Genomic DNA, 22712 nt, shown 5'->3' on the forward strand with positions numbered 1-22712 from the left:
TCCACCGCGCACTGCACTACGGTGCTGGTGTCGGCCTAGGCGATCATGCCTCAATGGAGTCGTCTACTCGCTGCTGCTAAGGCCAGAACCGTTGCACTAGAACAGTGTGCAAGAACACAAATCTCCTCTACCGCCCCCACTGAGACCGTCGAAGGCGAGGGCCACGCTCCCGCCGAGACGCAGGTTGACGAAGTCTCACATGCTTATGGCAAGGAGAGCTTGGAAGCGAGTATACCATTTCATGCATTGTTTTTGCCCTACTTGGGCCTCTCTTTTACACCTCTTTTCTACCCGTTTCCGAGTGCCTCAAGTTGTAATTGTTTAAGAATGGTGACCCCCAGCCATATATCATATACTTCCACGGAGCCAGAAGAGTTTCCCGTTGCTTGTCAACCATTTTCGCATAGTGAGACGTAAGGTGTACAAGATGTAATTCGAGAACTGCCGGTTTGGAGCATCTAGGCACGTGACACGGTAATAGGTAGCTGGGAATATGATCAGCTTCCCCTTGTTACGCCGAGGCCAAGGATGAGCAGTCATATTGATGATACTAGTGTTATGGTTTTAGTATATCCTCTATGTTGAGAACGCGGCTGAGGTTGAAGAACAAAAGTTGACGTTATTGACGTTATTGCCGTTCAGTTGCCAATGCCCCGCTATAGACGTCAGACACATCAAGTACGGTTTGGTTTGCGGGTATTCTGGAACAGCCGAATTGGTAAGACTGGGCCTAGAAGAGTAAAATCATTAGCCTGAGTACGAATTGGTAAGTTCGGTCTACGGAGCAAGTTACTGCGGATAAATCGGAGAATTAATAGGGGAATAAATAGCAAAAACATGAATGCGGCAATGATGATGTTCGCCGGATGCCCCACGACCGGACCCCAACGCGCCGGACTCGTTTGACCTCATTTACTTTTCTTGTTCCTCTCCCACTTTTAGTTTCTTCCTCCATATACCCCCTTCAAAACTGTTAGGTGTGTACCTCTACTCTCTGCATACTCTTATACCTATCTCCATTGCTTGTGCTTGCCCCGCACTAACGCTCTGCCTATAGACCCATAATCGTCATCATGCCTGGTTTCTCACAAGCTTGCGACCTCCCCGCCTGGAAGGAGCTCCAGGACCACCACAATGCTCTTGGACGCAACATTGTCTTGAAGGAGTACTTCCAGAAGGACCCTAAGCGCTTCGAGAAGTTCAGCCACACCTTTACCAACACCGTTGACAACCAGGACATCCTCTTCGATTTCTCCAAGAACTTCCTCACCGAGGAGACCGTGTCTCTTCTGGTGAAGTTGGCCAAGGAGGCCAATGTTGAGGAGCTCCGTGATGCCATGTTCCGTGGCGAGCACATCAACTTCACCGAGGACCGTGCTGTCTACCACGCTGCTCTGCGCAATGTCTCTAAGGAGCCCATGCAAGTCGACGGCAAGAGTGTGGTTGAGGATGTCCACTCCGTGCTTGAGCACATGAAGGAGTTCTCCGAGCAGGTGCGCAGCGGCGAGTGGAAGGGTTACACTGGCAAGAAGATCAACACCATCGTCAACATTGGTATCGGTGGTTCCGATCTGTGAGCATTCCTTCCCGTGTGATCAATGACTGTTAGCTAATCCCTTAACAGCGGTCCTGTCATGGTCACCGAGGCCCTTAAGCCTTACGGCCACCCCGACATGACCCTCCACTTCGTCTCCAACATTGACGGTACTCACATTGCCGAGGCCCTTAAGCACTCTGACCCCGAGACCACCCTCTTCCTGATTGCCTCCAAGACCTTCACCACTGCCGAGACCACCACCAACGCCAACTCTGCCAAGTCATGGTTCCTCCAGTCCGCCAAGGATGAGGCTCACATTGCTAAGCACTTCGTGGCCCTTTCCACCAACGAGCCCGAGGTCACAAAGTTCGGTATTGACAGCAAGAACATGTTCGGTTTCGAGTCCTGGGTGGGTGGCCGCTACTCCGTGTGGAGTGCCATTGGCCTGTCTGTAGCTCTGTACATTGGTTACGACAACTTCCACCAGTTCCTGGCTGGTGCCCAGGCCATGGACAAGCACTTCCGCGAGACTCCCCTCGAGAAGAACATTCCCGCTCTTGGTGGTCTCCTGAGTGTCTGGTACAGCGACTTCTTCGGCGCCCAGACTCACCTGGTCGCTCCTTTCGACCAGTACCTCCACCGTTTCCCCGCTTACCTGCAGCAGCTGTCCATGGAGAGCAACGGCAAAGCCATTACCCGCTCTGGCGAGTACGTCAAGTACACCACCGGACCCATCCTGTTCGGTGAGCCTGCCACCAACGCCCAGCACAGTTTCTTCCAGCTGCTGCACCAGGGTACCAAGCTCATCCCGGCCGACTTCTTGATGGCCGCCGAGTCTCACAACCCCGTTGAGGGTGGCAAGCACCAGCGCATGCTGGCTTCCAACTTCCTCGCCCAGTCCGAGGCCCTGATGGTCGGCAAGACCCCCGACCAGGTCAAGGCCGAGGGTGCCCCCGAGGAGCTTGTTGCCCACAAGACCTTCCTAGGCAACCGCCCTACCACCTCCATCTTGGCCCAGAAGATCACCCCCGCCACCCTGGGTGCTCTGATCACCTACTACGAGCACCTCACCTTCACCGAAGGTGCCGTCTGGAACATCAATTCCTTTGACCAGTGGGGTGTCGAGCTGGGCAAGGTCCTCGCCAAGAACATCCAGAAGGAGCTGGAGACCGCCGGCGAGGGTGCCAACCATGACAGCTCGACCAGCGGTCTGCTGCTCGCCTTCAAGGCGAAGGCTAACCTGGCATAGATTTGAGTCTTTTGGAAATGCAGTGATGACGAGCAACGAATGATACTTTGTCACATATTTTTGGTTTGAAAAAGAAATGAGCAGCTATCGATATTCTTCAGTTTTGGACACGATTAGATGCAAGTATCCAATGTAGAGACGTTCCCGTTGGCGCAATCAAGGTAGTAACAGTAAGGGGAGGGTCGCTCTTGTTCGCCGCCACTCGTCTCCGCAACACGGCAGAACACTGTGTTGGTCCCCTGCGCCATCCTTCTACACAAACTCGCCGACGCGGGGCGAGTTCTTCACAGTCCTTACAATAACAATAATGTTTCCTACACTTCAATTGAGCCGATCCTCGGCAGCAGTGGCTCTGCTTTCTTTGAGCGCGTTGTGGCCATCCGGAGCATTTGCGGGGAGCAGCAGTGGCAACAACGACGGATACAAGCTGAGAGAAGACATTCCAGTATCATGTCTGAACCGCACAGTGTAAGTTCTCTTGACGCCGAGCATATAACCACATCCCTAACCAAGACTCGCCTTCTAGTGAAGGAGAACATGTAAGCGACAGCGCCCTTCCTGCCACCTCCTGACACGCATTCAACAACCCGCAAACGCAAACGCGAACCCAATGAATCAAACAGCTAACAAATCAGATCACCGACGACCTCGGCAAACTACAATATGTCCCCTTCGTAACCTGCAACGAAACCGCACGCCCTCTCTCCCTCCACTACGGCATCTCCGAAACAATAACCTGCACCATCGCCTCCCTCTCCGATGACATGTACCATCTCCTCGAGTTCTACGTGCACTCCGACGTCCCAATGACCTGCCGCGTACCAACAGCACCCCTAACCCAATCCACCAACAGCGCAGACCACACCGAGAAGAAAGACAAAAACGCCGAGACATCGTCCGGCGAGGTCGACTCGCTCTCCGCGCTGGCTGATAACGGGCCACCCTTTACACCCCTCACAATTGCTCTTCAGGGTACACTGCAACGCAGCCACCTGCATATCTGGACAGATATGAACGTCGTCATGCATAACATGGCCTCAGACGCCGCGGCCGAGCAGAAAACCATGAACGGCGCGCAATCCGGCCAGCCTGGGTTCGCTGTTGCTGGAACCGCGTACTCGACCCCCGAGTTTGATAATACTGGTAAGAACCCTCAGCTTGACGAGGACGAGGAGCCTGTTGCTCTTGCGCAGGCAGCGCGTGAGCCGTGGACGGCTGGGCATGGGACGAAGGTTGTGCGCGGCGAGCCGCTTACTTTCTCGTTCCATGTTGCTTGGCTGGAGGGTGGTGATAGTATTGGATGGCCAGTTCGTCCTAGTTCTGCGTCTTGGTTGTCTCTGGCGACTGGGTCTGGGAAGGGATCTGGGTCGTTCTTTTCGAAGCTGTTTTTCTTTGTGATGGCTGCTTCTGTTGGTGCGCTGGTTGCCATTTACTGGGAGAGGAATGGCGGCCGCGGTCGTCCTGCTTGGCATGGTGATGGGCTTTTGGGTGGTACTCCTGCTAGAGGCGCGAGGAGTCCTGGTGTTACTTTTGGGAATGGTGGGAGGATTAATGGGTATGGTGGTTATTCTAGTCCTGCTAATGGTAATGGGGCTGCTGGTGGTGGTGCGTATGGAATTCCTACTGGGAAGAGGGATTGATTTGATGTTTGAGGGGAGAGAGAGGTCTGTATAGTCTGGTATAGTGACGTTCTATGGGCGTGTACAGTGTACCCTATAAGATGGAGGAAAGATACAATTGACTGCGAGGACGAGAGCTGTGCTCTACATGACACGACCATAGTGGATAATTCAAGTGCAATGCATTCCATGTCTAATGCAAGAGCCAGATTCAAAACAAATCCAGGTACCAAGGTAATAATTGTACACAGATAACAAGTAAATCAAAAACACCCATTTTCAGGCCACTCCCACACATCAAAGCCTACTCAAATCACCCCCACACTGGGAGACAGCCTCTTCAGTATATACATACATACATCCAGAAAAGCAGACAAAACCAAGAACGAGAAAACAGAGGGGGAGATCAACAAATCACCAACCCTGAGTCTGCATCCGCTGAATCTTCTGCACAGTACTCTGGAACGAGACCTTAAACAGCCTCCTCCACCGCATCATCTTCTTCTGCTTAGCAACCATACCCTTCCGCGTATGGAAACGTTGCGCATTGAACGACTGACGAAGCTTATTCTGCGTAATGGTAGTGTTAAGCTTGCGCAGCGCAGTAGCAAGGTCCTGGCCACGCTCAGGCTCGACAAATGCCTGTCGACCAAGCGATGGGCCGAGCTTCAGGTCGATTGTGCGTTGGGGAGGTGGGCCGCCGGCGCGTCTCCCCCTGCCGATGGCGCCCTGGCCCACGGCGCGGGAGAGGCTGTCTGTGAAGATGCGGCGGCCGCGCTGGGGGGAGTCTTGTTTCAGGTCAAGTCTGTCCAGGATGTCGTCGAAGTCCGAGGGTTTCTTGCCTCGTGTGGCTGTTACTGTTTTGGTTGTGGGTTGTGTGGAGGACGCGGCTGGAGGGGGTGCTGGGGCGTCTGTTGGGGCGTCGGAGGAGGAGGAGTTGAAGCGAACTGAGGTGGCTAGGGTGGTTCGGGGTAGCGTTTGGGTTCGCTGTTGGAGGAATGGCGTCGGCCTGGCGCGGAGGCTGCGAGCCAGGAGGCGGACGTCCATCTTTGGAGGGACACGAGTATGTCGAATTATGCAAATGTAATTGGGGTTTCGGATCGTCTGCCAGGTCGTGGAATTGGAGCGTTGGTCTGGCGGAGTGCGCAGGGTCAATAGGTGCTTGAAGTTGCTCTGGTGGAAAATCAACCCCGATTGGAAATTGTAGGTCACGTGCGTGCTCCATGCGACGCTTTACAGATCAATAATATCACAGCTGCAAACTTTCTTGTATTTACAAATATCTTTCTTATTTCACTCAGAGGAGATCGTCTGATCTTGAGCTGCAAAAAGCCATGTCATCCATCTCAATCGCAACCCTCCCCCGCATGGGCCGCGATGCTCTTGCAGCCCTGCTCCTTTCAGCCAGCGAGCCAAGCAACCTCGCAATCATCGATGTCCGAGACTCAGGTACATGGATATGAACATCCTTCTGAATATATCAAACCTGCTAATAACCCAATTAGACCATGTCGGTGGCCACATCCACTCATCAACCTGGGTCCCCACCTCAACACTGGATGTCCGTATGCCAGAGCTGGTCCGCACTCTAAAGGACAAGAAAATGGTCATCTTCCACTGTGCGTTGAGCCAGCAGCGCGGTCCCTCTTCGGCTCTGCGGTATGCGCGCGAGCGCGAAAGTGCCCTTGGCGCGGAAGAGAGCCAGAAGCAACAGGTGTTTGTGCTAGAGGGTGGGTTTGTGGAATGGCAGCAGAAGTATGGCAAGGATGTTCGGTTAACTGATGCTTTTGCTGCGGATATCTGGGAGGAATATTGAGCTTTAAGTCCCTGAGGTGAAGCGGTCTTGACTACTTTGCACGTCTGCCCTTCTTTTAATGAGAAAATGAACGTGATCGAAGATACCACTTGGATAGATGCATTGATGTGTTTGATTATGAATTATTTTTTGGGTGAATTTCATGGTGAGGTGTGCCAGCCCTCCTAACGTCTTTTTTAACGTTCTTTAAAACGTCTTTCCTACCTGTCTTACATCGACATTCTAGAGGGTCTCAAGATGCCTGGGTCTCATCATATCCTTGTTGCCCGACAAGTCTAGAAGATATTGTTTATTGAAATGTATTTATATGCATCATATTACTTTACATAGAGGGACAGAACAAACTAGTTTACAGCAAGACATCAAGAACGTACTTGCGTGGTTTAAGACATTTCGATGCCACCTCCAAATCCAACAGGTCGTCTCCGTCCGCCGTTCTCAGGCACAATGGCCATGACCTTATAGATTTGACCCATTGATCCACCACTCTTCTCAACCAGCCTTGTCCAGCCAGTTTCGAGTGTCTTTCTCTTTTCCTCATCCTTCACACTACGAAGGAGCTGGCGCATACGCTCCTCGATACCCATAGCATTCAAGAAGTCACCCTGTTCAACAGGGCCATGGACCTCGACACCATCGCTACCTTCGATAGCTGCTTCAGCGAGCGAGGTGAAATCCACGTCCGCGCTGACATCGACGCGGCCAGGCTCAGAGAGAGGTGCCACCTTCTCGTGGCTTTTAATTCCGCGGAGCGAGTTGACAGGAATAGTTGACAGCGTTCCGTAGTCCATAATTAGAGCAGCGCCGGACGGAGTCTTCTTCTGGGCCGACGGAGTCGTGCTGGGAGCAGTGTTCTTCTTTATAGCAAGCGCAGAGGCAGCATCACCACCGATCCGACGTGCGAAGTCAGCAGCATAGATACGGCTCTCGGGGCTGATTTCAATAGTTGCTCCCGGCTGTGACTTGAGAGCACGGTAGCGTGCAGAAATCTCAGGGATCACCAGAGAGGAAGGTGTCGAAGCTTTTGCCTTGGTTAATTGGAACTCGGGTTCTCCCTCGATATTCTCTTCAACGGCCTTAGGGTTTAATGTCACCATTAGCTCGCGCCATTGCGGTGTGTTTACAGCCTTGGGCGGGTTGTGGAGTTCGGCTGGACCGGTTGGGGTCATGATCTTTCGTGGCTGGTCTGGTTGCTCGTTTTCGGGAGATGGCGGGACAGACTCAAAGGCGTGAATTGGGAGTGCGTCGAAGAATTCATGTGCGAAGATGAAAGGCGTCTTGCCTTCCTCTGCATATCACGGAGTACTTTGGTCAGTTTCGGCCAAATGGTGGGCAATTGTGCTCGTCACTTACCATGTGGCAGGAGGCGGATATCTTCCACCCAGACAACCGGTACATCGAAGTACTTGCATACACTCTTGTGTCCGATATCTGTCTCCTCCATTGTAGCCTCTTCGCCGCAAAGCAACCGCTTCTGCACCTCTCTAAGCGTTGCACTTGCTTCCACTAGATAAATAGCCTCCACACTTGAAGAGAACATCTTGAAGTTGCGGAAGGTCTGCCATATAAAGTCTCCGTCAATCCAATGATCTTCTTGGTTCTCACCGTAGAAAGCAATTACAAACACTTACCCGCAGCATATCATCCATCAAAGTACCCTTTCCTGGACCAACCTCCATCAATTGAACACCACTCTTCTTCCGCCCCTGAGCCATCCACTCCGCAATTGTCCATATACCAATCAACTCTCCAAACACCTGCGAGATCTCGGGCGAAGTAACGAAATCACCGTTCTTGCCGAAGACACCTCCGCCCTCTCCTCGTGTTGTATAATAGCCACCATCAGGGGAAGTCAAGACTTGGCGCATAAAGGCCGCAATTGGAACTGGACCGGTGACCTAAAGCCGCGAATCGTCAGTAAAAGTGCCATTGGACCGGAATACGGGATGAGGTACCTTCATCACATTGGCCAATGTCTGGGCTAGCGGCGTGGACCATTTTCTCTGCTCAAATGTGGAGGAGTTCCATCTTTTTGAGCATCTTGGAATCGCTGCATTGCGAGGTCTGCGGAGAATATGCGACGCTACGCGCCTCGCCGTTGGGTTCATCTTTGTTTGGTGTCGACTCGAGTCTCGGAAGTGGGAGAAACTGTGATCTCAAATTGGTTGGGTAAATGTACACATAAGCACAGGCCTGCATGTAACAGAAAAGGCTCCGACCTCAATCGACTGTCCAACACTCGAATCCAAATGTTTCTCTGAATCTCTCCGCAAAAGCTCCGCTGCACGTGACTTTATCCTTATCAGAATGTTATCGGGCGCTAGTCCCAAAGTGGTAAGTTGATGTCTCTTATGCCTGATGCCACCAACGATTACACCAATTTAAGTCATGTCTTGCATGCATTTGCCCTTCGATACAAATGATGGAACCAGATACCTAGGTATTGATGGCGTCCAAAGCCAATCACCTTTTCCATTCATATTCGCATACATATTTGGTCACCCAGGACCGGTTAACCTTCTTAGACAACCTGACAATTTGCGGAACTATGCCTAGTTGGGCATATTGCTACCTCGAAGCTGCTCGTACCCGACTTCCATTTGCTCCAGATAAAGAAGATCCCCGGGCCGCCATGGATTTGGGTGGCCCAACCTTCAACGCTGTACTGAATTTCGTGGCCTTGCATCCTGAAGAAATTGTTCTCGGCTTCTTGGATAACATGCAGCGCGATCGAGCCAATTTGACCAAGTATGCAAGTGTTCTATGCATGAAGTTCTTCCTCCTATTGGCTGCACCGCCGATGTCCTCAACAGTGTGACGGAAAATCTCGTCTTAACCGGATGTCTGGTCTCGGTGCCATGGGAGCTAACCTTGAGTTCCAGGATATCAATATTAAGCAGGTTCACATTCGAACCAAGCTGGGCATGCTGGCCAATGCGGGGATGAGTGGGGTTAGTAAGATCATGGTGATGTGCTTTAGGTTTCGTTGGCGAATATGTCCACGGTTTGTATTGAGAGGGCTAGCGAGGAGTGGAAACGATTGCGTCTTTGGCTTTCTGCGGAGGAGTCGTGGTATAGACCTGTGGGTGAGTTTGTTGAGTCTATTTGGTAGAGATTATGTTGGTTGTTGGGTCTGGTGTGCTTTGATCTGTTGGTAGTTCGTTTCTTGATAGCATGCGGGGTATATAGCACGTTGTTGGAGATAATGATTGCTTTCAAAATACGGAATTCTGACCTTTGGATGCTCCTCGTCCTCATCCGGGGATGTGCTTAGGGCTGGCTTATATCATGTGCTCATGGTCAGCCACAACGAACCGCTATGATGGGCTGAAGAACTCAGCCACTATACAGACCAAAGTCGAGAGTACACGGCTTAAAGCTCGTTATGGTTATTGATATGAATGAACTGCTTGTATCAGGTTTGCCGCTATTTGCAGCAGCAACTGTGCTCTGAATTGTGCAAAAAAGTGCATGAATCGACTACTGTTAACAATATCATACATTTCATCAGATTTCAGCGACAAACATAGCCCCATGACCACCCCGTGTGATGAAGCTCCTTGCGCCAGTAAGTATGGTCAAATCCAAGTGTTATTGTTGCAAATCAGTACTTAACGTCGTCCTTTCCGACGGTTCTGGTTCTGGCTGCCCTTGTTATTCTGCTGCGGTGTATCGACCATCATTTCATCGCTGTAGAGACCAGATCGCGAAGTCCCCTGCGGCGCTAGCAAATCGTTCTGGTGGCCGGTACCTCGGCGAGCGCGGAGTCGTTCTTGGTCAGCCTGTGCTCGAAGCGCAGTGAAGGGATCTTGAGCGTCGGATCCAGCATTGGCGGGTTTGAGGCTCATAGTGAGGAGTCTGCCATCGGCCTGTAAGACATGTTAGCATCGGCTTAGAGTCCAAGGGCGAAATGAGCGTTACCCTCTGGTTATGGAAGTTCGCAATCACCAGCTCAGCAGTCTGCTTCTCTGCAAATGCAAACTCCGCAACGACACTCGGGTGGCTGGCCACTATCCGGCAGCTGAGCATGGGTCCAGTTGTAGGTTCCAGAGCAGACTGAATGTCGGCAGCGGTTGTGCCAGGCGCAAAGTTCCTTCCTACCACAACAAATGGCCCCGAAGCGCCCTTAATGGATAGGTTCCCGGATGGCCGGCCCTGTTTAGCCGACCGCACATTCGCTTGGCCATTTCCTGCCCGGATGGCATTCCAGACCTGTTCTGAGTTTACGCGATCGTTTCTTCCTGTGTTTCCGCGTTGTCTGCCGGTGTTTGTGGCGGGGGCTGGTTTGTTCTTGTTGGGGTTCACGGTCGCGGACGCGGAGCGCTGAATGTTGAGCGATTGTCAGACCTTGTTTTTTCATTTCGGTGGCGTTATAGCGGCGGACTGGGGTCGCGCCTACCTTGGCTACTCCGATCCTGCTTGCTAAGCTTCCAGGCTTCGCATTCTGCGTTTTGTTCTGTCCTCTGTTGGCGCCAGAGCCAGAGCCAGATCCCGATGCGGGCGCGCTTCTCCGTCGGTTCTTTCCGAGTAGTTGGTTTGCGAGGTTCTCGTGTTTCTTCTTCTGGTTCTTCTCGCGATCTGGCGGAAAGGGTCAGAGTTCCGTGGGGATAAGCGGAAAGGTGCAGGAATTACCGGCCAGGATAATATCGTCAAAGGAGACAGGCTTTTTGTTTGCCATGTTGAATAATCCGGAGAATTAAAGGAATGAGAAGGGTTGCAGAGCTGAAGTGGAGGCAGGAGGAGAAAAGAAGCTTGGGGCCGATCACAAAAGCTATTTGGGGCCGAGCCGAACTATATCTCCACATCAAGTATTGTGAATTGCTATTGTGTCTTGTACAATATCATTAACATTGCTACCGAATCTGTAGTTAAATCAAGTTCTTTTTTAGAGAACCTTGGAACTATCCAATTTGGCGGCATTGGATGTTCCTTCCTCGTCGGCGCTTTCGACCCTCATGTCACCTCTTACATTATTCTTCCATGACTATTGTCTCAACTTTCTTCTTAGCTCATTCCTTCTACCTTTGCATAATATCTCAACATGGATATCAACATCCAGACAAATGCTGCACGCAGCCAGCGGTTCTCACTATCTTTGATGTTTCGATCAACGAGGAAGAGAGCCAGGTAGACACCAGTACCCACACAGCAAAGAACCTCTTGCTAACTGAAAAAGCTGCATCCCTGATCTAAAGGGAGAACCAACTTGCCAAGAGCGAGCCCTTTACCCTGTCTTCGATCCTCAGGATCCTCGTCACAATCCCCAAGCACATTCCTTCTCACTGCATCGCCAAAGATCACTGAATCCGTCGGAATCACGAAAGCACACCCAGTGGGCTCAGAGCATCCCGAGACGATCATATCACAGGGCAAGGTCCCATCTGTTGGCATTGAGATCGGGCATATTGCGCCGTTCCGCTGTTGAAGACGATCAGCTTGGAGCCGCTGCTGAGTTGCGAAGTTTTGTTAGTCCCGTTGCTCTTAGGCGCGAGCGAGAGCAGCAAGGTCTTCGGCCAGCAGCTTACAACTCGAGTACACAAGATGACTTGGGGTTCGGCACTGAGATATATCGAACTGGTACCCCATGGCCAACCCTCGAGACCGATGCTGTGGATGTTTACCAGGCACATGTTACATCGGACAGTCTGACTCCTGCACCTGGACCACTGACAAGCATTTATGATATTCCTCCAACTGCAATTCCTACGATTACAGTCCATCAAAGCCCAGATTTGATGCCTGTGGTGGGTACGCCTTTGACAGACCCGGCCGAGTCCACCTCCAGCCCCAACGACAGCGCTGATTATCAACTCCCCGGAGAGCTGATCCCAAGCACTGGAGATATGCCGGCTCATCTTGAAGAGCGGCTGGATGGTCATGCCAATAACACCAGTCCTTCACTTCATGACTTGACAGAATCACCATGGGGTATGGCAATCACGACCGACCAAGAACTCGATATGTCAACCCATGGGCTCGGTGATACTCAGTCTGCTTGGGCACAACAACTGATGGAAGGCAATGGAGCTCAGAGAGATCCAATGTTAAATGAGAGCGACGGAAACAGAGAATCAGAAAGCCGACAGTCTTCTAGATCTTCTAGGAGCACAGCCCCCAGCATTTTCCGTCATCTCAGCGCTCATACAACACGCTCAGGGGAGCACGTCAGACATTATCCGTCGCGAGTCACGGAAGAACAGTCAACGAGCACCGTGACAAATCATGCAACAGTTCCCATATCGAGACAATGCTCCGCCGAAGTAGAATTTGCGTTCCCCGGAATCTACCAAGAGATGCTTGAGCAGTGGATGAGAGAGCCTCGTGAAAGCCAAGTCGCCCTTGCCACTGAGCGAGAACGCACACCGTCCGCTTCTCAAACGCAAACCCGCACAGATTCAGCACAATGCATCGTACTCCAAGACGATGCATACCGTAATCCACCTTCATATTATGAATATGATCAAGATGCCCTCATTTTGGAGTCTCCACAAACACCCAGCGCCATAATCGATGCCTCAGACATGGAAGAGTTGCGGCCACTCAATCACTCAAGTCCATCCTTTGCTGAAGATCTGGATCGTCAACACTTTGACAATGGACCGCTAGAGCCCGCACATTCTTCCAATACCATTGACGAAGTTTTGTCTCATGAAATGCCCTCGACAAACGTGGCAAATGCGGGGAGGCGGCAATCATTTGGCCTTCATATGTCCCCGTCGTCTGTAAGTATCACTCAATAGACATCCAGACATGCTATTCCGACTGACTGGGGTAGGATATGGAGAGACGCAATCTGGACCTGTCAAGACGTACAAGCTACCGAGAGCCTGCATTCGATCACCAGAACCGATATTCTCTGGACTGGACCTCCGCTGCGGAGCAAGGGCGTGACGTATTCCAATCCCTATACGATAGTCATGAGTATCCGCGCCTCTACGCCGACGAGAGTACATCGCCAGAACATACATCGACCGAAGTCACATCGATGACATCGATGTCAAGTGATCAACGGTCGCCGATTGGCAGTGAAGTTCTCTTCCCGATCCCAGTAGGTGCAAACGAATACTACCTCGTCGACGGGAAAAGTAGTACTCACTACCATGATCGGGGCAACCAGCCACTCAAGTCTTCCCGCCAGGCAACCAGTGATGGCAATGCTCATAGTCGTTCAAGTTTGGACTTGAATTCTTCCATTCAAACTCGAGAGATGACTGAGGTTATGTGCCCATCAAACATGTCTGTGCAGCTCGCATCGCACGGTGCTCATGGAGCAGGCTTGGATTACAACGAAGATGAATCGGAGATGTATGATATTGAATATCGTGGACAGCCGAGTCACGCCCACTGGTAGAGCGAGAATGGTTGGTGCAAGTCGTTCGTTGATACGTTTCATCTGAGCTTTTGAAAGAGGACTGCCGATTCAATGTTGTTATTTATTACCCTCTATCCATTTCATGGTATACTGTATTCTTAAATATTTTGAAAGTCGACATGGAGTTTCGAGGCAGGAATTCATTCCTTTAATCCATGCAAGTTGCCCCTAGCCACCACGTATCGCGGTCAAATGATGGACAGTAGCCAAATGTTCGTTATTGTTTGTTCAACCCTTGGTCACTAGATAGCGAAATCAGACTATCCCAACCGAAGAGTAAATCCTGCACCTGCTTCACCTGTATCTCCACCAGGAGCACCACCAAACACACCCGCAAAGTCCAGCTCGGGTGCTTCCTGGCCCCGCTTCGGAGCTTCAGGCGTATGATGGCGCCTCCGTCTCTCCATACCAGCCTTCGAAGGGAAAGTAGGGAACATCTCCTTCGGCTTCGGCCGTGGATCTTCCCGGAAGTACGGATGCGCAAGACACTGCTGCGCGGTAGGACGCGAAGAAGGATTCAACGCCAACAGCCCGGACAAAAGACTCAACCCGGAATTCGTAAGATAAGGGAACCGAGACCGAGGCAACAGAGGCGGATTACCAGCAGAGGAGGTAGCCGACGTCGACGGCAGCCGCAGCGATTTAGCATTAGGCAATGAGCGGAAACCCGGCCACGTCTGCGAGTTCGGCGGGCCGGTCAGTGCGAAGATCTTGGATACCTGATCGACTTCGTTCTTGCCCTGCAAGAGAGGTTCCTTGGTGAGTAGCTCGCCGAAGATACAGCCAATGCTCCACATGTCGATCTCGGTGCCGTACTTGTCTGCGCCGAGGAGTAGCTCCGGTGCTCGGTACCAGAGTGTCACGACCAGCTGTGTCAGCTTAGGTGGTGGATCGCCATAGTAGCGGGCCATGCCAAAGTCTGCGATTTTGATTTCGCCACGGTTGTTCATTAATAGGTTGGAGGTTTTCAGGTCGCGGTGCATGATCCACTGTGAATGTAGGAATTCGAGGCCTCCTACGACCTGCAAGAGGACGGTTTTGATTTCCGATGGGAGGAATGGTTCGCGCATTTCGTCTAGGAGAGCTTTGAGGTCGTGTTCCAGGAAGTCCATTACCAGGAAGACACTGTTGAGAGTAATTGATTAGCCTGTTTTGTTTTTTGTCGCCGACGTAGATCTGTTACAGGAGAACTCACTCATCCAGCTTATTCCCCATCACCACCTCGCGCAGATAAACGACATTCGCATGTCGCGCCTCCATCAGCGTTTGAATCTCCCGCAGTCCTGTGACTGGGAACCCGTCCGGCGCGTTATCCAGTTTCAGTTTCTTCAGCGCAACGATTTCGCCCGTGGTGATATCCTTCGCGCGCGACACCCATCCATAAGAGCCCTCTTCGATATGGTTCAATCTCTCGAAGTTGTCCACATGTCTGCAGGGCCCCCATTCTCCAACCGGGAAACGCAACAGGCTCGACTGCTTCTGTTCCTTTTCGATCGTCGCTACCTCCGCATCGCTCGAAGCAGTGGCCTGGTCATTCGAAAGTCTCCGCCGTTTCATCGGAGGCCCGGACTCGCCATTGGGGCCTTGTGCGTTGTCAACATTCTGCCGAGCTTGTTGAGCTTTGCTGGCTTCGTCGAGCTTCCGCTGTTTCTCCGCCTTAGCGCGTCGCTTTTCTTCTTTTTCGCGTTTTTGTTGCGCGATAATTGCTTCGGTCTCAGGGTCGTCGTTTGCCCATCTCGATGTGGAGGCCATTTTCGCCGGCGCGACGGGGGGAGGTGCGGTAGGGGAAGATTCCGGAATGACGTTTGAGATCAGAAATGGGCCGAGTTCCTTCGCTTTGAAATCCGAATTGCGCCCCGCCTTGCGATTTAAGTGCAACATGCGGTAGCACTTTGCTGTGAATATATCTTCGGATCTCTCTTTTCTTCTTGTTACTGTGCTTTTTCAGCTGTGCACACCACCCCCAATACTTGCCACCGACGTCGGAAATCTACTCTCAGCTTCCCCGCCATGATCGAACCATTCCAGGTCTGTTTGTGCAGTGACTCAACAAATCTCATACTGATGCCGTGCTCAATTATAGACGACCTTTGCGGTCCCTATGACCTGCGAGGACTGCGTCAAGTCCATTTCCAGCTCCCTGTATAATCTGGAAGGTAGTCATCCCTGGAAACCGGCCCTAATCCGCCTTCCTCCGGTCTGACCTCTCGACAGGCATCAATAAGGTAGACGCAAATCTCAAGGACCAACTAGTCTTCATCGAAGGCACCGCCCCTCCCAGCTCCATCGTCTCCGCCATTGAAAGCACCGGCCGAGATGCTATCCTCCGCGGCAGCGGCACTACAAACAGTACGGACCCCCGTAGTTCGAGGCCATTGTCTATGTCAGATCTCTGAAACACGTTGGCTCACACATATACCTAAACAGGCTCCGCTGTCTGCATCCTCGAAACCCACTCCTCCAGCGTCTCGGACAAGATCCGCGGCCTGGCCCGTATGGTCCAGGTCTCCTCGAATATGACTCTCGTCGACTTAACAATTAACGGCCTCTCGCCAGGCAAATACGTTGCTACTATCCGCGAAGCAGGAGATATCTCACGGGGTGCCGAGTCAACCGGTGGTCTCTGGGAGGCTGTCAAAGCGAAGGTTCTTGGCTCTGAGACTGCTGCTCAACCGCCAAAAGAACCCCGCGGTATCTTCGGAAATGTGGATGTTGATGAGAAGGGACGCGGCAGTGTATTCTTGGACCGGCCTGTTGCTATTTGGGAATTGATTGGTAGGAGTATGGTTGTGTCCAAGAACGCCGAGGGTCCGTTCTCGCGCGAGGATGCGAATACCCTTGTTGGTGTTATTGCGCGCAGTGCTGGTGTCTGGGATAATGATAAGATGGTTTGCTCTTGCTCGGGTAAGAATGTTTGGCAAGAAAGACGGGAGCAGGTTGTTAAGGGTATGGCTTGAATGTGGGATTTTGGTAGAGTTCCATCAGCAAAATGGTGTGGTGTTTACTGGTGGTCTATGGTGACTGCTGATTGCTGAATTTTGGACATGTAGCGAGATATTTTCATACCCGGTGAGATGCACAGAGTTTCGGTATGGATGCCATAACACAGATATGATCTTGAATGGCAGAGTATGATTTATTCTTCAATCTCAATCTTCAATTTTGAATACAACAAGGAAAGCATTTCCCCAACCCAGGCGTCTTCACTAATTCTCCATCGAGAAGAATTCCAAAATCAACCGGAAGTTGTATTTCTTCTCTCCAAGTTGTTTTTCGATCTTCCCAAATCCGGTAATGACTTTGGCTCTGATGTCTTCCATGATTCCCCTACAATACTTGCGCTGCCCACGCTCGCCATCTCATCTCAGTCGTTTGTGTTCCATTGGCATCGTCCCTTGTCGCAACCTTTCAGTGAAGATGGCTTCCAGCAACTGACGTTTGGGAGACTGCGAGAACATATGAATGACTGGAAGAGAGAACTTCCCTTCATCCAGATCCTCGCCATTGGCAACTTTCTCGTAGATCTGGAATATTTGGTTGGTATGAAATGCCTCCTGTAACATGCCGTACAATTCAACGTTTATACTCACCATTGCAGTTGACGTGTCCACATAGTCATCTTGACTTTGCATGTACTGAGCAGCGGTAATCACCAATTCGATCAATTTATCGCGGTTGATGGCACTGTGAGATGTTTAGAGCTCTTGAACCTTTCTCATGATACAGGTCGACTAACCGGGAATGTGTGCTCTCTGCATAAATCACATGGATAAGCAAGCGGATATTTCCACCCGCCTCTGTTCGCATTCTCAGCAAGATGTTTATTTTGGCATGCATTGAAGGAGGGCAAACTTACTCAGACAGACCATGTGAAGATACTCTTCGGCAGTCGCCTAGATCACATATTTAACACCATACTGGACAGTGAACTAACGAGCAGTCCAAGAACGAACCAATAACCGTTGGCTTAAAGTTTGATTCTGAAGCTTGAAGGACTCTTCGAAAGCAAGGACAAATAGATAGCTGGCGGCGTTGCTCGCCTGTGAAATTCCAAATATTTCATGTGCAACTGGGAAGCCGTGGCGCATTGCGAGTGGCTTTGAATATCATCCAGCATCAAAAGAGCTGTCGAAGAGATGGCGCATGATCCTCGTGATTTGCATGATTGACGCTTCGGTTGCCTTGAGGCATGGCTTTAGTGCGTTGATGATAATAGCTGCGAGGTTTCTTGAAAGCATGGGTTGATAGTATTTTCGGATCCAATAGGAAGTAGCCATATAGAATTCCCGTTAACAAAATCATATGACTTGTGTTCAAAAAGGATGTAGCACAGACATTGGAATCAGGGCAATTGTCACTTTTCCCGCGCCCACGGCGCCACGACCAGCTGACTGAGGGACGGGCCGGGCCTTTGATAGGAGTGTAGCGCAGGGAGCTGTCGAATCTTCAAGACAAGCTCCAATGGAAGCATTGAGAGATAAGTTGGTAAATCGAGGGCAGGTAGCACCCCAATGCCAATTGCCAGAGTGCATGTACTGCAAATTTTGCAGGTATCGTCGCAAGTTCTTCGAAACTTGGTTTTCGAGTAAGTACTTCTGTGCTATACGTACTTGATTTCCTCTGCCGGGTAGGGCTTTCCTACCTTAGCTACCGCCGCTTTTATCTTAGACCATACCTAAAGAAGCACTTGCCCTATAATACTATTTACTCTGCGACTACTTTTTGATGGCCCTCAGTTTTCACCGTACTCCTCCTATTTCTGGAGGTGCATAATCTTTAGTCTCATTCCGCTCTCAAAACTAGAAGGCATAGGGTCTACCTATCATGGGAAGTGCCGGAGAACAGTCTTAGGTCATATTAGATTACTGCATTAGAATTAGCAAAGACCATGTGGAGCCGATTGTTGACACATTTTCTCGCCGCCCAAAGTTTCCTCAGCCTCAGCAAAAGACAACTCCTCTCTGCTATCTCGCTTGGAAGATCTCAGGTCAGCTTTAGAACATATCCGACAAATTCCAGGGATAGTAGGGATATCTATCGGCGTGCTGCATCATGGCCAGGTGGTGTATAAGAACAACCTTGGATACCGCGACGTAGCAATCAGAACTACTGCCGATTCACAGGCTTCGTATTATCACTTGGGCTCGCTTACCAAGTCCGTGACTTTATTTTAGTCGTTTTTATCTCCTGGAAAACGCCAGTTAGAGATATCCTACCTAATCTCGAGCACAAAGACCCTATATCATCAACAGGACAACAATCGTTGATCTACCGACCCATCGCACTGGCCTCGACACTGATGTCTTTTTCAAGTTGACTTAATAAATTCAAAATTTCGTTGATTGACGTAATTCAATACACAAGCAATTGCTGGCAAAATCAAAAATGTAACTATCATTCTATGGCGATTGGACTCTTTCTCCAGATGCTTTCAAGTTGCGAACTCCGCAACTTCCACCACAGCTGCCGCCGGGGCCTTGGCCACCTCGGTCTCGTGGTGCACTCCTTCTGCGGCTTCACCACTAAGGAGGGAAAGCAGGTCCTTCTTTGTGACATCAATCTTGTTGATTTCCGCCTTACGAAGGGTCAAATTTCCTCGCTCAAGGTTAGGTGCCATGCCATTGATGGAATCCAGCCTGTAATTGTCGATGTTCAATGAATCCTCAGCACGGATCATGCGGCGTCCGCGAATAGTGTTCATTATGTCCAACTCTTCGGGTGAGAGGGTATTCTTCAGTTCCTCAAGGGCTTCGCGGGTCTTGAGGTCTGTGGCGGTTGGGTCAGAAACACCATGGTTCTTCATTTTCTCAAGCAGAGCATCCTTCCGCTCAACGGGAACATGAGCGAAAGCTCGGAAGCAGAAGTCAATGGTCTTGGAGATCTCTTCAGTGCTCAATTTTTTCTCGGAGTCTGCATCCGCAGTACCCTGAATGACTGTTGATATCATTAGTCAAACCATTCGTTGTCAAGAAAGCGCGTGAAAGTCACTTACTAGGGCGGAAGTGATCAAAGGCGCGGTCAAAGCTCTTCTCATCCCAGTCACTCAAGACCGGCTCGTCACCACCCCGAATCTGCTTGAGGGAGCTGAGAACAACAAGAAGGAAGCGGGTGTATCCCTCGGCAACCTTGCTGGAGTGCCATTGTGCTGCCTCCTTCTCCGTGACGTCCCCACGGATAGCAGCAGAAATGGTCACTGCAGCAGTCAACCCACTGGACAGGGCAAGGTGAACCCCGGAAGAGAAGAAAGGGTCAATGAAGCATCCTGCATCTCCAGCAATACGAACATGGGGGAAGGCGTAGGATGATGCACTGTAAGACCAGTCGGATGCAGACTTGACCTCACTGACGATCTCACCCTTCTCAAGCAATGCCTGGATGCCTGGAACCAGGTTCAGATTTTCGAGATAGAATTCCTTGCTAGAAGGTGAATCCATAGCTTTCTTCCTTTCAGTTGCCTTGGCCTGGTTCATAACAATACCCACCGAGTGGGTACCATTGTGAAGCGGGATAAACCAAACCCAGCCGCTGGCATCTACACGTATGACATTAGTTAGCAAAATGTTGAGAAGTATTTGCGAGGGACTCCTTGCCTTTCAATGCCTCAAAGTACGGCGCGCCGACCTTGTGGGTTCCCACGCCGTAAGTACCACCGCCAGTCCAGTAGGCCCAGCTGGCGACATTCTTGAGGCCTTGGTTGTACCGACGGTTCTTCAGATACTTGGTGCTGACAAGACCAGCCCTACCGCTGGCATCAATGAGATAATCAAACTTCACCGTACCGGTGCTGCCATCCTTGCGGGACCAAGTTGCGGAAACTGGTTTTCCTGGGTTGGGGTTCGCGGGATCAACAACGTCCTCGGAGGATGCCTCGAATTCAATGCCGGTAACCTTTGTACCGTCGAAGATGCTAGCGCCACTCTCACCAGCATGACGGAAGAGAATTTCATCCGCTTCAGAACGGATTACGTTCCATGAGTATCCGCCAGGTCCACCGGCAGCAACGAAATCAGTATCTATGGTTGAGAAAGTTAGGTTTGAACGATGATGAAGAGATGCTCAGCTTGAATAGACTTACATGACTCAGGGCGGGACCAATTGAGACGGAAAGCACCACCGTTCTAGAACGAATAGATCAGCATTTTCATGATTTACATGTTGATTCCTTACGTCTCAGGACTGATAACTTACCTTGACACGGAATCCGTGCGCATCGAACTTCTCATAGCAGTCAATGAACTTCAAGAAGTGGCGCATAGAAGGGAGCATGCTCTCTCCGATGTGATATCTACAGTCAAGGTTAGCGACCGTTGCGAAAATCGTGAAACCAGGCAACTGAAGGCTGTTAAAGCACAAGGAGACTAACCGTGGGAAGTTGTCAGCCTCCAGCAAAACAACACTGATGCCCTCTCGGGCCAGAGCCGAAGAGGCGTAAGAGCCGGCTGGGCCACCTCCCACCACCAGTACGGTGCACTGCTCAGGAACAGTCTGTGTAGCGGCCATTTTATCGGATAGTCCACTGCAGTCTGAAAAACGAAAATGCTTCGATTGTATTGTGTCGTTACTGCGTGGTTGTGTTGGATGAAAGACTTGACCCTTTTGTCAACAACCTCAGACTTTATAATTGAGCCATCCATCGAAAGAAGACGGCATATAACTTCTCGGAGTTGAAAGTTGAACCTCGCGGAGCTAGAGTCCTGCCAATCGGGCTGTTCTTGATTCACTGGAGGCTGTTGGGGGCCATGGGACCGCCCGTGCGGGAACAGTGGATACCTCGGACTCCGACCTAAATGATTGCCCTGGAGCCTCAGATCCTCAGGTCCGAACAGGTAGGCAATAATGCCACGTTTCGGTTTGTCATCGAGATACCTAGGTACCGAGGTAGTTGTATCTCGATTCTTCAATATTACTGTCTCTGGGTGCTTTGCGATTCAGTACAGCTGTCAACACCATGTTCACTCCAAAAATATGGACCCAGTCGGAATGGCACGACTACCTAGCTATTCGAAACTCCAAACTACCAGCTCTGCCTGTAGTGACCGAGCTCAGTGCAGAGGTCGTGAGGATACTGGGCGGAAATCCTGGTGACATGCAACTACAAGGCACGAATACATATTTGGTCGGGAGCGGCCAGACAAGGATTTTGATAGATACAGGACAGGTCAGTGGGCTTGAACCTCAATTCTCAAACAGTTAGAATAAAAAACTGACTGGATCCAAAGGGTTGTCAACTTTGGATCGAGACATTGGTCAACTTCTTAAAACAACATCATCTCAGCATCTCACAAGTGCTCCTCACCCATTGGCATTCTGATCACACTGGAGGTCTGCGCGCACTGCTCTGTCATTATCCGCATCTTGAAGGAGCCATCTACAAAGCAGATCCTGACCGTGGCCAAAATCCAATACATGATGGCCAAATCTTTGCGACTGATGGGGCGACAATCCAAGCGTTCTTCACGCCTGGACACTCTACAGACCACATGTGTTTTATTTTGGAGGAAACCGGTGCTATATTTACAGGTGACAATATCCTGGGTCATGGAACCAGTGTTGTCGTGGAAAACTTAGGACTATATCTCAAGAGCATTCAGAAGATGAGGCAAAGAGTGCATAGCGAGAGTATAAGAGTTGGATACCCCGGGCATGGCGCCGTGATTGAAGATCCAACCGCCAAGCTCATGGTGTACGCTAGGCATTGGGAGGTACTTGAGAAGGCTGTTTATTCTACATTTATGACAGGTAGTTTGAAGGAGAAGGCATTGTTGACAGCTCGGGAAGTCACATCCCGTCTTTACGGAACGGCATTAGAAACGATGGTGGGGCCCTTCATAACACAAGTCCTGTATAAACTAGCTGAGCAGGGAGAACTTGGCTTCACGGTGGTAGGGGGGGCAGAGAAGAAGTGGTTTGTGCTTCGAACATAGATTGAAAGGCTCTGTCTGTATGGTCAATTTGGGCTGGCTAGACCTACACCCCTCGGACAAATATATCACAAGCATTTGCGGACAATTAAAGTCATTAAAAAAATGTGGAACCAGCTGCAACTAACACCAGAATAAGCCCTTCGTATTCAATCTAGGCTAGCGGCAGAGTCACTTCAGCTTACTGTCAGTTAGCTC

The 22712-nt window shown here is 50.7% G+C and overlaps 13 protein-coding genes across 13 annotated transcripts; 7 read left to right on the forward strand and 6 right to left on the reverse strand.

The window, feature by feature from the left end:
- Positions 1 to 45: 45 nt before the first annotated feature.
- Positions 46 to 2786, forward strand: PENARI_c007G06565 (glucose-6-phosphate isomerase; the record flags this gene model as incomplete). The annotated part of the gene is made up of 3 exons (XM_022630988.1): positions 46 to 248; positions 1058 to 1573; positions 1625 to 2786. 3 exons carry the CDS (start codon positions 46 to 48, stop codon positions 2784 to 2786), a joined length of 1881 nt encoding a protein of 626 aa, XP_022489191.1.
- A 307-nt stretch (positions 2787 to 3093) lies between these two features.
- Positions 3094 to 4426, forward strand: PENARI_c007G05194 (uncharacterized protein; the record flags this gene model as incomplete). The annotated part of the gene is made up of 3 exons (XM_022630930.1): positions 3094 to 3254; positions 3313 to 3325; positions 3422 to 4426. 3 exons carry the CDS (start codon positions 3094 to 3096, stop codon positions 4424 to 4426), a joined length of 1179 nt encoding a protein of 392 aa, XP_022489458.1.
- A 393-nt stretch (positions 4427 to 4819) lies between these two features.
- Positions 4820 to 5452, reverse strand: PENARI_c007G11534 (mitochondrial 37S ribosomal protein bS21m; the record flags this gene model as incomplete). The annotated part of the gene is made up of 1 exon (XM_022631221.1): positions 4820 to 5452. One exon carries the CDS (start codon positions 5450 to 5452, stop codon positions 4820 to 4822), a length of 633 nt encoding a protein of 210 aa, XP_022489251.1.
- A 287-nt stretch (positions 5453 to 5739) lies between these two features.
- PENARI_c007G10987 (phosphatase YCH1) lies at positions 5740 to 6221 on the forward strand (the record flags this gene model as incomplete). The annotated part of the gene is made up of 2 exons (XM_022631195.1): positions 5740 to 5854; positions 5911 to 6221. 2 exons carry the CDS (start codon positions 5740 to 5742, stop codon positions 6219 to 6221), a joined length of 426 nt encoding a protein of 141 aa, XP_022489347.1.
- Positions 6222 to 6604: 383 nt separating this feature from the next.
- Positions 6605 to 8329, reverse strand: PENARI_c007G05568 (uncharacterized protein; the record flags this gene model as incomplete). The annotated part of the gene is made up of 4 exons (XM_022630945.1): positions 6605 to 7509; positions 7575 to 7779; positions 7853 to 8119; positions 8177 to 8329. 4 exons carry the CDS (start codon positions 8327 to 8329, stop codon positions 6605 to 6607), a joined length of 1530 nt encoding a protein of 509 aa, XP_022489407.1.
- A 440-nt stretch (positions 8330 to 8769) lies between these two features.
- PENARI_c007G10128 (uncharacterized protein) lies at positions 8770 to 9333 on the forward strand (the record flags this gene model as incomplete). The annotated part of the gene is made up of 3 exons (XM_022631154.1): positions 8770 to 9033; positions 9104 to 9172; positions 9202 to 9333. The coding sequence occupies 3 exons, from the start codon at positions 8770 to 8772 to the stop codon at positions 9331 to 9333; spliced, it is 465 nt and encodes a 154-aa protein (XP_022489276.1).
- A 499-nt stretch (positions 9334 to 9832) lies between these two features.
- Positions 9833 to 10899, reverse strand: PENARI_c007G12471 (uncharacterized protein; the record flags this gene model as incomplete). The annotated part of the gene is made up of 4 exons (XM_022631260.1): positions 9833 to 10090; positions 10143 to 10544; positions 10621 to 10799; positions 10854 to 10899. The coding sequence occupies 4 exons, from the start codon at positions 10897 to 10899 to the stop codon at positions 9833 to 9835; spliced, it is 885 nt and encodes a 294-aa protein (XP_022489414.1).
- Positions 10900 to 11262: 363 nt separating this feature from the next.
- Positions 11263 to 13572, forward strand: PENARI_c007G08842 (uncharacterized protein; the record flags this gene model as incomplete). Its single annotated transcript, XM_022631084.1, has 3 exons — positions 11263 to 11348; positions 11398 to 12943; positions 12997 to 13572. 3 exons carry the CDS (start codon positions 11263 to 11265, stop codon positions 13570 to 13572), a joined length of 2208 nt encoding a protein of 735 aa, XP_022489030.1.
- Positions 13573 to 13853: 281 nt separating this feature from the next.
- On the reverse strand, positions 13854 to 15345 carry PENARI_c007G03762 (uncharacterized protein; the record flags this gene model as incomplete). Its single annotated transcript, XM_022630853.1, has 2 exons — positions 13854 to 14718; positions 14789 to 15345. The coding sequence occupies 2 exons, from the start codon at positions 15343 to 15345 to the stop codon at positions 13854 to 13856; spliced, it is 1422 nt and encodes a 473-aa protein (XP_022489255.1).
- Positions 15346 to 15603: 258 nt separating this feature from the next.
- Positions 15604 to 16550, forward strand: PENARI_c007G06677 (copper chaperone CCS1; the record flags this gene model as incomplete). The annotated part of the gene is made up of 4 exons (XM_022630997.1): positions 15604 to 15621; positions 15677 to 15749; positions 15808 to 15942; positions 16021 to 16550. 4 exons carry the CDS (start codon positions 15604 to 15606, stop codon positions 16548 to 16550), a joined length of 756 nt encoding a protein of 251 aa, XP_022488974.1.
- Positions 16551 to 16952: 402 nt separating this feature from the next.
- PENARI_c007G10729 (uncharacterized protein) lies at positions 16953 to 17681 on the reverse strand (the record flags this gene model as incomplete). The annotated part of the gene is made up of 5 exons (XM_022631183.1): positions 16953 to 17117; positions 17184 to 17277; positions 17330 to 17390; positions 17450 to 17486; positions 17547 to 17681. 5 exons carry the CDS (start codon positions 17679 to 17681, stop codon positions 16953 to 16955), a joined length of 492 nt encoding a protein of 163 aa, XP_022489171.1.
- A 1343-nt stretch (positions 17682 to 19024) lies between these two features.
- PENARI_c007G03087 (NAD(P)/FAD-dependent oxidoreductase) lies at positions 19025 to 21093 on the reverse strand (the record flags this gene model as incomplete). Its single annotated transcript, XM_022630823.1, has 6 exons — positions 19025 to 19527; positions 19586 to 20118; positions 20204 to 20606; positions 20669 to 20711; positions 20782 to 20878; positions 20957 to 21093. The coding sequence occupies 6 exons, from the start codon at positions 21091 to 21093 to the stop codon at positions 19025 to 19027; spliced, it is 1716 nt and encodes a 571-aa protein (XP_022489163.1).
- Positions 21094 to 21541: 448 nt separating this feature from the next.
- Positions 21542 to 22517, forward strand: PENARI_c007G12135 (uncharacterized protein; the record flags this gene model as incomplete). Its single annotated transcript, XM_022631250.1, has 2 exons — positions 21542 to 21751; positions 21813 to 22517. The coding sequence occupies 2 exons, from the start codon at positions 21542 to 21544 to the stop codon at positions 22515 to 22517; spliced, it is 915 nt and encodes a 304-aa protein (XP_022489317.1).
- Positions 22518 to 22712: the final 195 nt, after the last annotated feature.

The sequence above is a fragment of the Penicillium arizonense genome (assembly GCF_001773325.1).
Source record: "Penicillium arizonense strain CBS 141311 chromosome Unknown PENARI_contig007, whole genome shotgun sequence".
Classification (NCBI taxonomy): domain Eukaryota; kingdom Fungi; phylum Ascomycota; class Eurotiomycetes; order Eurotiales; family Aspergillaceae; genus Penicillium; species Penicillium arizonense.